Genomic DNA, 15,435 nt, shown 5'->3' with positions numbered 1-15,435 from the left:
TACCGCAGACGGATTTGGCCGCATTGACTTTACCTACACATCGGGCAAGTCTATTTATTTATTTATTGAGGAGATAAAACAGAAAACATACATACCTAGTATGAACAAATACTTCTCAGTGCAAGCGCCCTGCGTATTTTTGCCCGTTCGCTCGATTCTAGTTAGTTTAGTAGACATATCTTAAACCTTATCGCCAAGACATAAGGTCAACACATGGTTAGTACACTAGTGCTGTTAGCACGACGACACAATTTTTCGTTGATAATATCGCTAGCTACATGACGTTGAATATTTACATAGCGATTTATACAAATACATATTTATCTTTACATTTTAAAAGAATAAATATTGAGATACTTTTGCTAGTTGTTCAGTTCGCAAAGTATGAACATTCTTGGTTTATCTTGACAATAGATAATGTTAGCCGCTCGGTGTGTTGACGTTTGTTGCCGACTGTATTTGTCTTGGTCTGGTATTGTGTGCCTACATGTTTGTTCAAGACGTATACAGAAACATAATTAGAGCTGTTCAGTGGTATTGTGTTGCTTTATTAGTAATCGTAAAATACCGACATAGTTGTTATTGTTACTACTCTAATACAGTCTACAACGAAGTTGCGTCATTTTACTATTTGAGAGTCAATGATAAACGAACGTATAGGAAAAAACTATAGTAATGTTATATACTAATTTGTTAGACATATACAGTGCATGTAGGTACCTATTTTGAATAAATAAGCGTCTGTGAGTCACATTTGTCTCGTTTGTGGGTGGAATTTGTTCCGCAGTAGATCTTCGCATCGCATTATTTTTACTCCGCGTAACCTGTAGTATGAAAAGTGTAATACCTATAATGTACAATGTACATGTCTTATTGGTTTATACTAGTCTATAGAAAGTTCCAATCTTGTGACTTTCAATCCGGAGGTTGCAGGTAATATGTATACAAAACGCGGCTCGTAAGGTATCAATAACTTTTTCGGAACTTATGTACCTACCATATACAGGGTGTCCCAAGAAGTAGTGATATACTGAAGCTGGGAGGTAGAGGAATTAAAAAAAAATTAATGCCAAGAAAGATAAAATTACCCAGTATGTTCACAACTTCAAGGGCGCTTAGAAAAATAAAACATACTGGGTAATTTTATCTTTCTTAGCATTAATTTTTTTTTTAATTCCATTCAGAGATCTAACGATAGTAAATGTTACCATACTGAATTGGCCTACCTATCAGCTTAGCACACAAAAAAAATCAAGCATCTACCGCAATAATTCACGTCACCATAAATAAAAATCTCATCGTACTCGGCGATAGGTGAAAAATTAAAAAAAATCATAACTCCGAAAATACGAAAAATCGCGGAACATACATGGGGGTGATTCAGATAGCCCTCTAGGTCCTCTACCTCCCAGCTTCAGTATATCACTACTTCTTGGGACACCCTGTATTATTTGATAATATTGATTAGTCGCTTTTCGTTGAAGGAAAACATCGTGAGGAAACCGGACTAATCCCTATAAAGCCTAGTTTCACCTCGGGGTTAGAAGGTTAAATGGGAGTCGCTTTCACACTAGTGCCTACGTCAATTCTTGGGATTAGTTGCCAGACGTACCCCGCGCATGAGCCGTAGCAAAAAGCTGGGACAACGCGATGAAGAAGATAAAAAAGTTAAAAGAGACCCATTCTTGTCGGAGTACAGTGTTTAGCGAGTAAGTACAATTCAGACTTATATCTGTATTGTCTATGTAAGACCAGTTTGAATGTGTGCGTAAATTGAACGCAGTCGAGATGACGGCGGAAACGAAAGATACAAGCCGTTATCAATTTCATTGAACTTGACTTATTTCTGCGGAGCGTTGTCACGTTATCGACAGCGAAGTAGGTTAATAAAAAACATGCGCGCGCTTTATGCACGTCCAACTGAACAAATAGGTATGTTATTGATCACGTTTAATACGATTTCCCGTGTAACACGCCATTATACACTTCCCTGCAACTCGTACAGTTTTTAACGGTTAATACGCTTTTTTCCGACACTATTTTGGCGTAGTCCTTTCAGAATCGTCTTAAGGGAGTTTTACTGTATTTTATCAACCCCGGACGGAATAAGTAGGTATGTTTTAAGTTTAGCATGTTTATTTTATCTGCGCCTGTATGATTCAGCCTTACATCCGGTGGGATTCCACCTTAAGGCCAGAGCAGTAGCCATACTGATAGACTAGAGCTGAGATAATTCTTGATTCTAGAGAAAAACAAACAGCCCCGAATGAAGGCTTATTTTGAGTTTACTGGATAAGTATTTGACTTATTTAAAACTAGGACACGAACTCAAGAATTTGGAGGCGTCCATTGGCTATCGTATCGGACACGTCGTGTATGCTTGCCGAAGCGGTCAAAAACATATAATCTTTTTTAAGAGGCAATAAGGTTTGTCTATAAATACTTCAACAGAAATTGAACATAAATATTTTATCATTTCTTTCGATCCTGATCTTAAAAAAAATAAACTTTCAATAATTTTTAAAACTCCAGGGCGGAACGGTAGAAAATTACGTTATATTTAGAAACCTTTTTCGGTTACTTCAGTCTATAATTCCTCTGAGAGTGGCTGCAAAGAATTTTCTCACCGATTTACCTGCTACGTTATTGCGTGCATTGGACTTTCAACTTTATTAAAGTAAACATAGAGTAGACCTTTGCAAAAATACAAAAATTTAGATGTGTTTGCTAAATTTGTTTATCTAAATGAATGGCCATACGTTTTTAGATAAGATAACAGAACAAGGATGTTAATAAATTCGCCAATTGTATGCTAGTCCAACTGTACCAGTATAATGAATGATTCACATCGCTGCTGAAATCAGGGTTCATTAACTACAGTCATAATAATTTGAACCTTGTATGTATATACGTATATAGTACTTAGCTTCCATATTTAAGTGGCATAGATAGCCGCGCGTCCACGGCTACTCGCCACCATTGGCGCTGCCATTAAAATATGGAATGTAGTAACAGTACAGAAGGTTCAAATTCCTACATAAATGCGCTCTACCCTAGTTTGCTTCGATCTCAAAGGCCGCAGCTACCCTGGTCCACATGATCGTTACACTATGTGAGAAATGTGAATAAAAGGCCACTTTAACAGGTATGACTCTGGAATACATGCCATTCAAAATGATAAAGAGGCACATAGTTCTGTAGTTTCACTCGCAAATTAGACCTTACGTTTACAGAATTATTGTCGATTTTCACATGACAAGAGTAAGGTTAGTACTTGTCTACGTATGATCAGAATGTATCAACGAACTTGTAACTATTACGTAATAGACTGTGATAAGCTGATAAGGCAAAGTAATTTCGAAAAACTAGCCTAATACGTATTTAAAATTACGAATGTTATGATTAGGTGATAAATGACCAACATAAAGATTACATTTGTATTAAAGTAATATGTGCAGTCACACTCCGTGATTGTTACGCCATTTAGAGTTCTAGCTAAATTGGACATTACATAGCGTAAGTATGGAACAGCCAATTTAGCTAGGACCCTAAGTGGCGTAACAATACTAACAATCCCGTGTGGTGACTGTACCTGCAAAACGACTGATCGCGAAACTTCAAACCGTAGAATCGTTGATATATGTACCTATGTATATTATGTTTTCGGTACGACCAAGTGGAACCCTTCTCAACTCGCGAAAAACTCGTTTACCCCATCAATAAAACTGAGGACCCGGTTCAAACTTACAAACACCATAACAGATCGGATTATATTCGACAATTCTCGCATTCCGAGAAGATCGCAAGCCCCTGACACACACAATCACATGTGACATTATACACTTGGAGTAAAACCGGCGATTTGGCGGGGCAATTTCGAAGGGATTGGCAAATTATGCAGGGATTCGTGCGTAATGTGAAGCATTTACCTTTTCAGTACCTGCATTCGAATATTTGAATTCAATTCAAATTCAATGAAAAAATTGTAAATTTAAATAACTTAAAATAGTGTTTCCACTTAAGTTGTCGCTACCAGAAAGCAAAAAAATACAAGCGATTAAAAAATGACGAGACATAATAAACACAACGACACAATGTTTTTAATTAAATACGATAACATGGTTACCAGATTTTTCTACTAGACAGTAAATGAATATTTTCATAAAGAAGCATATACATATAGATATACATAAATTATTTTATTTTCAATAAACATTCGTGATCTTCATAAAGCCAACACAGATAGTCAGATATTAAATTATCTTCTTGTCAATTTTAATGAACCTTTCTCTTTAATAAACTATTTTAAGTAAAGTTTCATAGACTGCTTAATTGAACTTAATAGTAGCGCATTAAATAAGTTAATAAACAATGTATTTTCCTCAACAGCGCGATAATGCGAGCTCGTGCTCCCTCCCACGCAGGGGTGTGTCGTTAGAGCGACAGAGACGGATGGGCCGGAGTCTGCGGCCGTTACCATGATAACACCCCTCGTCTGGCTATTTTGGGATTCATTCCATGTTTCTGATACTGGGTATTTTATTGATGATGATGATACAAGCCTAATCATAAAACGGGTTTTTTCTCTTTTACATTTACCAATTGCAGCTAAAAACAGACGAGGTGTAACATACGTATAACATAAAGTGTAATACTGTGTGTTATGAATGAAGGTTTCTTTCTTTGCCTGGTTGCTTATCCCCCGGGCCCTTACCCGACATGAAAACTATGTCACAGCTCGACCCATATGTGTGCATAAAACGATCTAGCGAGGGTGGGAAATATATGGGGTTATAATTAGAGATGCCACGAATATTCGGCAACTATTCGGTATTCGGCCCCTTTGCCGAATATTCGGTATTCGGCCGAATGTTGCCTACTATTCGGCCGAATACCGAATATCTGTTGCACCTACTTAACAAGAAAAAATGCACAATAAAAATAACCAACAACTATGTAGGTATATTTAGAATGTGTTCTTGGAAAGTTGTTAAATACGAAGACCCTTTTTTGAGCATCTGTTGATTTAAAAAAAAAATCATGAGTCTGTTTTGTTTGAATCTATTCATTAATGCTGTTCAACAAAAATATATCTTAGCTAACGTCATCTAACGTTGAGCTTTGTTAGCGATCAGTTTTCATAATAATTGTGACTCATGTTCGCATGTCATGCCGAATATTCGGTATTCGGCCGAGAGAGGGGTCTAATATTCGGTATTCGGCCAAAACCACTATTCGGGGCATCTCTAGTTATAATAATTCCTTGTAATTTTGACATCGCCACCTTATACCCTATTATAAAGAAGTACATCATACATACAAGTAGAAATCCGTGGTCTCTGTCTATCCCTCCGGTAAATAGTCGTGCTTACTGATTATATGTATGTACGTACACTCAGCAACTCGACGTTATTGATAAGAGAATAAGTGCGTGTCAAGGTCATTTTGAACACCTCGCCCGCTTGGCAACTTCTGCTGCTGACTGTAGGGTCGACTACAAAGAGATGTATCCACTTTTTCACCTTATTACAAGGCAGTAAGGTAAAAAAGTGGATATATCTCTTTGTAGTCGACTGTACATCGTATATCTCCGCAAACGTAATAGAAAGAAGATAACAATAGTTTTGTAATGTAGGCGATTCCACCGCCATTGGCACACTTAGCGCCGGTTTCCTAGCTTTTCTTTTCTTGCGTCACTGTGTTATCATTATCACGGCGATTGTGATGTTTTCCGACATATGAAACGGAACGAGTGAGTAAATAAATGTATGATGGAAACATATGAAACGGAATAACTGAGTGAGTAGGAAAGTATGCTGGAAATAAATCTTTCAAGAGCCCTATATTGAAGCTACTTATTCTAGTTTTATGTGTTAGGCGTATTTTCGTTTTAATACCGTCCACCTCAGCCGATACGCTGATGAGATTCCAGCCTTGGGCACATAGAGTTTGGGAGAGGATTGGGATTGAGGGAATCACTACATAGTATAAAACAAAGTCGCTTCCCTCTGTCTGTCCATATGTATGCTTAGATCTTTAAAACTACAGTGATGTAAACGATGCTATTTCAAAAGTAGTAAATTGGTTCAATGTTAATAATTTATTGTTAAATGAGAAAAAGACTAAATGTATTAAGTTTGTCACTAGTAGTAACGTTAGGCATGTGCAAACAAGTGTCATTGTGAAGGATGAGGAATTGGAATTAGTTGATAGTACAGTTTTTCTTGGTATAACTTTAGATTCTAAACTCCAGTGGGGTCCCCATATTGCTACTCTTTCGAATAGACTGAGTTCTGCAGCTTTTGCAGTGAGCAAAATCCGTCAGTTAACTGATGTGAAAACAGCTCGATTAGTATATTTTAGTTACTTCCATAGCATTATGGCATATGGTATTTTACTGTGGGGTGGTGCTTCAGAGATAAATACCATTTTTGTTCTGCAGAAGAGGGCTATTCGAGCAATATACAAAATGAACCATAGAGATTCACTTAGAGATAAATTTAAGGAAATTGACATAATGATAGTGCACTGTCAATACATTTATGAGAATATTCTGTATGTACATAAAAACATTGTAAATTTTAGAAAAAATTGTGAAATTCATAATATTAATACTAGAAATAAACATAAGCTCGCAGTGCCCTTCACTCGGCTCCATAAAATTAAAAAATCATTCATGGGTAATTGTGCGAGATTTTATAACAAACTTCCAAACCATATTACTGAATTATCTATTTATAAATTTAAGAATTATGTGAAGCGTAAACTTATTTCTAAAGCGTATTATACCACACAAGACTACATGAATGATTTAACAACGTGGGATTAATTGTTATTCGAAATGATTATTTTTTTAGGTATGATTGATTAATGATGAGGAAATTGATATTCCGATGGACATACTTCTTTTGTGTTTTTTATTTATTTATTTGACATTTAGATTTTATTCTAGAAACATTCTAGTGTTTTTTATACAGTTTTTTTTCATGTTTGACGATCCTTTTGTGAAATTCTTAATTTAATTTAATTTGTGTTTAATTTGATTTGTATAATAATCCAATATTCTTATGGAATAATAACATCAATAAATTGCTCTGATAATTAGCTTAAGATAATTTATAAGTATGTTACGATTCATAAGTGCTTGTTGCTAGGCCTACATGAATAAAGTATATTTTGACTATTGACTATTGACTATTGACTACGTAACGGATTTTGATGCGGTTTTTTTTATAGATAGAGTGATTCAAGAGGAAGGTTTATGTATAATTTGTTAACCCGTGCGAAGCCGGGGCGGGTCGCTACTAGTCGCTAGTTTATAATAAAAGGATAAGAGCGTTATCTCTCTCTCTCCGGCCTAGGGTTTGCTCAAGGTACTGACTTTGTATGGCGAGAACCGGGAACCATACAAACCCAGTACCGAGAGCAAACCCTACTCCGGCCGAACCACACCAAATGAATGCAGCTCGGCTTCGTTTCTAAGTAATAAGGACAGGAAACGAGAAGGTAAACGCAGAGTCCTTCCGAGTCTTTAACTAATGACCAAAGAGATAAGCTGTTCCTTATTGCTCATATTTTTCTAAATAAAAATAAATTTACTAATTACTTCGTCAGTTTCCTCCCCAGTTTACAATAAAAAAGCTATTAACTTGAGATACGTACCTGTTATCATTATTTTTATGTAAATAGACAGCAATATAAGTAAATCTCACGTCACCCGTGACGTCAGGCGGGTTTAAAATAAAATACTTACGACGCGAGGGTAACTTCTAACTCGCTTATTTTAAAAAGGGCACAAATCTATGTACATTTCAATGGTTGATGTACATTTTTAACTAGGATCCTGCCTAATTGATTCACTTTTAAAAGGATGTAACTCCATATACGATTCAATGGTGGGTGTGCATTTTTAAATAGGCTAGAAGAGAGATGGCGTTTATAAAATATGTTAGTCCCTTCCCTTTACTCTCTTTCAAGGGTCGTCCTACTATTAATTTTAATTACATCACAGGAAACTTTTATATCGTTGTAAAAATGCCCGTCAGCTTACACTGAAAGTGGGATGTTAGTCTTTGTGACGTTGGCACAAGATTTAATTTATCTTGACTGGTGTTAAATGCTTTTTCTCTACGCGTGTTTTTTTTTATTTAACCATAGAGAAAAAAATACATAGATTGCTCACTCCATACATCAGTTGTAGTACCAAAAAGACTATTAGCATCTAGCATCGAGTAGCGGAACTATCAGTACTGCTACAGATATTCTCAAGTAGCAGTACTGATAGTTCCGCTACTCGATGCTAGATGTAGACACTGAAATTAATAGTCTAACTGATGTATGGGGTGAGCACTCTTGTCTTACTATATTTCTCTATGATTTAACTAAACTTATAATTTTCGCAGATATTGTTAGAACGTCTAATTCTAATTGATGGCTACATGGTGTTACTGTTATTGATTGTTAGTATTGTTACAGGTTACATAGAAGGAGGAAAAATAATAACATTCAATATGCGGGATGTGGGTGTCGTGGGTGCTATTATCCAACCGAGTTTTTGAAAGGATATTCCTTTACGTTTTAGGTATGACCATTTTGGGTATGATCTGAATACAAATTTAATATGTAGAGAATGTTAAGAAACGTTTACGATCGGACCCCGACACGTACAGTCGCCATCAGATATATCGGAGCGGCCAAGGCGCTCTCAAATATCTGAACACGCCTCTATTGTCAAGGCGTTAGAGTGCGTGTTCAGATATTGTGAACACCCTGGCCGCTCCGATATAACTGATGGCGACTGTACAGTACTTAGCCGTTAGTGTTTTCCTATTTATCTTATCGTATTCTATCTTATCTTCTAGAAGATATAAATTCGATTGATTGTTTAAAATGTTTAAACGAACGATATCTATTATCTACTATTGTGTTGTGACGTTTTATCATGCGAACCCGTATTTTTGCTGCGTCACTCATTAACTAAAGCTTTACTACAGACTACAGCAGCTAAAGCGACTAAACGAGTTCAAAATAACCTGAACACGCCTCTATTGTCAAGGCGTTAGAGTTTAGAGTAAGCGTTCAGATAATTTTGAGCACTTCGGCCACTCCGATATATCTGATGGCGACTGTACCTACATTGATTTTATTCCGAACAATGGCTTTACTAAAGAAAGGAAATTAGCATTGGTTACCCGTATGCAGGATGCGGATTTCGGCAAAGGAAAATAAGCCCTAATTCATGACAATAGAGTCCGTTTTATTTGTTTCGTTCGGGTATAAGAAAATACAATAGAGGATATTTTAGTTGGAGGAAAATACTCGTAAATCGAACAGCAGTACATATACTCTGAATAATCTAGGTCTAATCAATATTTTTTTCACACACACACATCTAATATATACCTAGTAATTCCACTTCTGCTCGAGAGTAAGTCAGGTAACATAAAAACTAAAGACACCTATTATTCCCTAGGTATTCAATAACAATACACAAAATCACAAATCACCTACTAATTATTTTACCAGAAATAATTGCGCAAAAAGAATAGGTGCGTACTACAATAATATTCATCCATCGTCATAATTAAACGGTTATATTTTAACGCGTAGTATAATGTACTAGTTGTAGAGTAGGTTCGAGCAGCCAACGACCGAAGGTTCTCAACAAAAAACCTCAGAGACGTGACTGCAGAGTAGGCGTCGTTGCCCGCCCACAACTAAGTCACGACTGACTAGACTAAAAACTGACGGTACACTAGATACAAACAATTCAAAGTTATCTTGCAGATATACCAGAGTATGTACATACATACATACATATTAGTTTTGTATTAGATTGTAATAGTTTTGTAGTGAACATTTTTTTCTTGCAAAACCTCTGTTTTTATAACTCTTGAGAGTTTGAGTCACTGGAACTCGCCGCTCCGACATTGTTTAAATGTGACGTTATCTATGAAAAGGGACCTTATTGTCGATGGCGCTTATGCCATTATTAACGATGCTCCGATATAAATACAATGCCGCGCGACGCTGTGCGGCGTAAGCTTTTGTAGATAATGCCCCATATGCCTTGTACTAGTTTTCGTTGCTAGAAACTGTAAAACAAAGATATTGGAGGGAGTAGAAGTTATACATACAAAACATAAAAAAAAAAAACAGAATGTCGTTGTAAAATGAAAGTCTGGGCTAGGTTCCTACGAAGATTTTTGTCTATTTGGTTTAGAGATTAAATTTGCCGGCACGATGGCGATTAAGACTGAGTAGGAACAGTCAGCAGCAGAAGTTGCTAAGCGGGCGAGGTGTTCAAAATGATATTGACGCGACTTTATTGTTAAGGGAACAAGAGCGTGACAAGGTAATTATGAACACCTCGCCCGCTTGGCAACTTCTGCTGCTGACTGTACCCTTCAGCAGCTTCGCCTACCCGAACATCGAACATATCTACCGGAACGCTAATACCGAAAGCCCTAACGTTCCGTCACACAGGCGCGTTTTCCGGGCGGGGCGTGAGCGGGGCGCGAGCTTTTACATAAAACTCTCACGCCCCGCCCGGAAAACGCGCCTGTGTGACGGAACCTTTACCTTACTTTAACGTCTCCTTCCAACATAACGGCGCAAGGAAACGAAATGGGGGATACGCCGGTCTAGCTTTAACCTTTTGGACGCCAATGACCGATATATCCGCACTGTAGGTTCAACGCCAAAGACCGATTAATCGGTCACAGACCACAGAGCAACATCGACCTACGTGTATATACATAAAGTTCAACTTCAGTTTTGACACTTCAATGATGTGGCGTCTGAGTGACAGCTTTTGTGTTTGACACGGCGTGGAAAAGGTTAACTAATAAAGCTCTATCTTCATTCATTTATTGTACACTTGCTTAATGTTAGTCGCAAAAGTATCTACTTACGTGAGCAAAACGCTAAAGATGATTACAATGGAATAAAGATAAGCATTCACCAGAGTTGAGCCAAGTAAAGTGCGATATGCAAAAAAATAATACGAATAAGAGCGGACCAATTGCTCTTAACAAAAGCAAACGTAATAGGTACCTAGAATCTTAATAAATTCATGACAACTGAGTACAAAAAACTAGTTTTACAATTGCATGGCTAGAGTAACGATAAATAAGTGTAGATACCAAAACGAGTTCTAGATGGAGCTAACTGCAGCCCAATCTAGGCAATCTGTCGCATTTAAATTGGTACATTTTGGCCAGTGTTCCTATGAATAACACTGAAGGTCATTCAAATTCACCAATGATTGTAATGTTGTCTGAAACAAATATGTAATATGAAATTATGATTCAAACATGAGCTTCATCAGAAGACACTTTTAGATAGGATAGTGGATTTATAAAAATGTCTATTCAAGTTAAGTGATTGCTGTGAAAAATATAAATATTTAGCAATGGCGGTGCACAAAATATTCGCAGGGAAGCCGGAATTAAGGTGGTTTATGTTTATGAACTAAAGCTAGAGCTGCCTTAGAACATTAATTGCGCGTTTTAAGGACTTCTTTGTAATGAAGGTTAAAATAAATAAAGGAAAATTTCTCAAATATTTGAAAACTAGGCAAGCTCATGGAAATTGCGTTCTATGAACAGTATGAACCCCATTAATGATATTTCAGAAACTCTGAACATGCAAAACAGCAATTCATATGTTTTTACACATCAGGCTGCCTGATGGTAAGCGGTCACCATAACCTAATGATGCCAGCAGCTCCAGGGGTGCGACATGTGTGTAGCCGACCCTATAAATAACGTAATAGTTCTAAGATATACCTATAACAAACAGATAATTATAATTATGTCATCAACTAGTTGTAGCTAGGTTTTAGTGCCGAGACTCAATCTCCGCGTAATTACTGTTGACGTATCAATGTTCACAGATTACATGACTCACTGATAACAAGCTATTTATAGTTTACTATATGTGCCTACATAACTAAGCCTGTGTATTATATACATATCTGTGTCATACACAGGGATAGGATGGTTCTGTGAGTGAGGTCAGCTTATTGAATATTGGCAAAATAATGTACCATTCTGTAAAACAAAAATATGCTGAAAGAGGGAATTGGATCAGAGTTCAGATGTTTCTGTATCCATTACTTAAATGTGACGTTATCTATGAAAAGGGACCTTATTGTCGATGGCGCTTACGCCATTATTAACGATGCTCCGATATATATACAATGCCGCGCGACGCTGTGCGGCGTAAGCACCATCGACAATAAGGTCCCTTTTCATAGATAATGCCCCAAATGGTTATTAATAATGTCATTAATGGCATTATTTCACAGCATGCACGAAATAAAGCACCAGAAAATTATTAGAAAAATGTAGACACCAGTTATTTTTTAACACTATTTCTATTTAATAAATCAGACAGAACTATAAAGAGTTGGTACCTGATTTGATTGTGATTTCTTATAAATTCCACAGTGGCCAATTTGACAGTTCAAAACGAACTGATTTGATTAGGGAGGGACTAAACATGTTTTAATTATTATTATTTTTTTTTCTTATTTGAATTGTTGACATTACTATGTTGTTTATATTTCAGTTGAAATACTCTGTAATGTGGAATTTGTATGAATATTGTACAAAATTGTATCTGATGTACCTGTATTGTACCAATAAAGATTATCTTATCTTATCTATAACCAGAAACATGTTTTTAACTAAAAAATCAGGATGTTATAAAGTTATTAAATTGGTAAAATCTTCATAACAGTCTTACGATTGGTAGTAGACACAAGTCCTATCTATTAACCTGTCAAGTATTGGTCCAAATGTAGGAAATTTAGGAAACCGAGATTTGGCCAAGTTAAAATGGTTTCCCAATTGTGTATTTACTGCAAAGATTACACCTATGGGAGTTCTACATAAAACAACACTATTTCTGCACATTCGTTTTTAAACAGGAAAATAAACAGTTGTTTCCTCATGTATAATATTAGAAGCAAATGAACTAAAATTGTTAAAAAGTTAATTGACAAATTCAAAATTGTATAGACACACGAAATATACTTCCTTTCTATTATTTTAGACATAACATTTGTTTAAATTTAAAAGGAAAACCTTTGTAAGGCTCAGTGCTAATAAAATATAAATATAACATTGTTTTATCTTAGCCAGACTCAATATTCTCATGTTTACGCCAGTAAAAATACCATTGAATATATTGAACCGAAAGTTAATAACAAGCACTGGCTATTTTAATATTAAATAGTACAAAAACTACTAAATATAAATAAGTGTAAAAAATATTTTATGCTCCGGATGTGTAAACAATGTCGTTACCACAATAATATGTTTAATATAACCAATGGGATAATCAAAATAATTGATAATGCATGTTGTCATAGCGTACCGGCGTACGTTGTTGTTAGTAAACAATAACATATGACAGACCGATCCGTTAGCAGTCTCAATTTACCAGAAATTTCTACACTTATTCGTCTCGATTATGCCAAAAAAATGGCTAACTAAGCCCTAAAATAAACGAAAAATCAGCAATTAAGTTTTTTATTGGACCTATGACTGATAGCAACCATGTGGTGATAACGCGCCAAAATTAAATTGTATTTATATGACGTATCAGACTGACAGAAGTAAAGTTTCTTCTGGGCAAAGTTATAAAATCCCTAAAAACATTTTATTTGATATAAAGCCGCATTATCATACAATGTAGTATTTAATCGACAAAATAATATTTTCTGATAGTGAAACGCCCCTAGCGGTAAGAAAACGCAACATAAACATAATGGCCGACACACAGTAGTTTCAATGAATATCTAAATGCGCAAAATACTTACACATTCCTCCTCTTTTTCCATTCCAGAGGGCATTTGAGGTACTGCACGATTAATCGCCGAGTAGTCCGGTAAATCCGGAAGCTCCTCGGCGAGATATATGGGCATTGGCTTCGACGCATCCAGGGCCCTCGCCCTAAACGAGAGCTTCGACATTTTGTTGACAGAACAAAACACGCTAGCGTCGACACAAAAATGCACACATAAAACACTTTATAGCTCCTCCAGGAGGTCCTAAAGGACCGTAAACTGAACTTAACACACTCTAGTTCGTTCCCATGGTTAATTTTTGTACGCACTCAGTCACAATTAATGAAAAACCGTAACGAAACTTTACATATTGGGCGTACTTTACAGAAAGCCATCATGGCGGCTTTCCGTTTGTCGGACGACCATGACCAACTTCCACCTAGCACGATGTGCGCGGGAAGGAAACACGCGGAAACTTTTGTAGCAATTTTGTGTCTATTAACTTTTTTCCAACGTAATTATTTACAAAAAATATTTTAATATTTTAATTTAATTATATTATAATTATTCACTATAATATTTTATTAATTAAATTGTTTTTTTAAATAACACTAATTTATAAAATAGTGTCTTGACGCCAATTGTCACTTCGAACCACAGACATTTCATTTCGTTTTTACAATGGCGCCGATGTCGTTGCCAGTGATAATTAACCATACAGCCAAATTAGTGTAGTTCATAGATAACACAGAACAGTTTTATTAATACTCTGATTAAATTGTCAATTTAATTGTGTGTTGTGGATGCAAATATAAAATTGACTCGTCGAACCCACTTGATTCAATTAAAAGTTCTAATTTATAACGCTAGTATGCTACGCTGTATATTATATATTTTTTCTACTCCAGCACTTAAATGTGTCAATTAAATGACTGACAGTGATATCTAAAGCAATGTCATTTGAATGCTTTGTCTATAGGCTCATAAGATGACTGCTAGCAGTCATCTTATGAGTATAATACAACTGCTTTATTTTTTTTAAAGATACAAGTTCCGATCATCTTGATAATAAGTCTTTTTTTTTTTAAATAATAACTCTTTTTTTTAATTTAATAACTCAATTTTTTTTAAATAATAAGTCTTTTTTTTTAATAATAACTCTTTTTTTTAATAATAACTTTTTTTTTTTTTTTTTTGCTGCAGCTGTCATAGAAAAAGTAATGTATGCAACAGCTCATAATTGGTTCTTAAAATTCTCGGGTCTTTTTTTACAAAACTCGACTACGTCTCGTTTTGTAACTTCGACCCTTGAATTTTAAGAACCCTTATTATATCACTGTTGCATAAACTACTATATACGACGACGACTGATGCTAATAAATAATATATAATCAAACGGAATCAGCCATTTTTTGCAACCACATCTTACAATTTATAGTCGGTCAAACCAATTTGTTAGTAAATAGGAACAAAAACTATACATATCCTTTTCTTTTGGGTGCTAGTACTAGTGTAAGAAAAAGATAGTATGATTCTCTCTGTCTATGTTTGAAATATTGTCAATAAGATTATGGGAAAAATTGTCGCACCTGGACTGGCCCTCGAACCTTGGTGCGTCGCACCCGTATTTAAGTGAGAGC

At 35.8% G+C, this 15,435-nt stretch overlaps 1 protein-coding gene across 1 annotated transcript in view; it reads right to left on the bottom strand.

Annotated features, from left to right (window-relative positions):
* The window catches only part of LOC134658999 (uncharacterized), a 187,876-nt gene extending 173,582 nt beyond the window's left edge, over positions 1–14,294 (bottom strand). Inside the window, exon 1 of the mRNA XM_063514606.1 lies at positions 13,829–14,294. Coding sequence (XP_063370676.1) covers positions 13,829–13,981 — 153 coding nt within the window. The 5' untranslated portion in view covers positions 13,982–14,294. The remainder of the gene's footprint in view (positions 1–13,828) is intronic.
* Positions 14,295–15,435: the final 1,141 nt, after the last annotated feature.

This window comes from Cydia amplana, chromosome 24 (assembly GCF_948474715.1).
Source record: "Cydia amplana chromosome 24, ilCydAmpl1.1, whole genome shotgun sequence".
NCBI classification, from domain to species: Eukaryota; Metazoa; Arthropoda; class Insecta; order Lepidoptera; family Tortricidae; genus Cydia; species Cydia amplana.
Note: the sequence above shows the minus strand (reverse complement) of the source record. Positions and strands in the feature narration are given on the sequence as shown.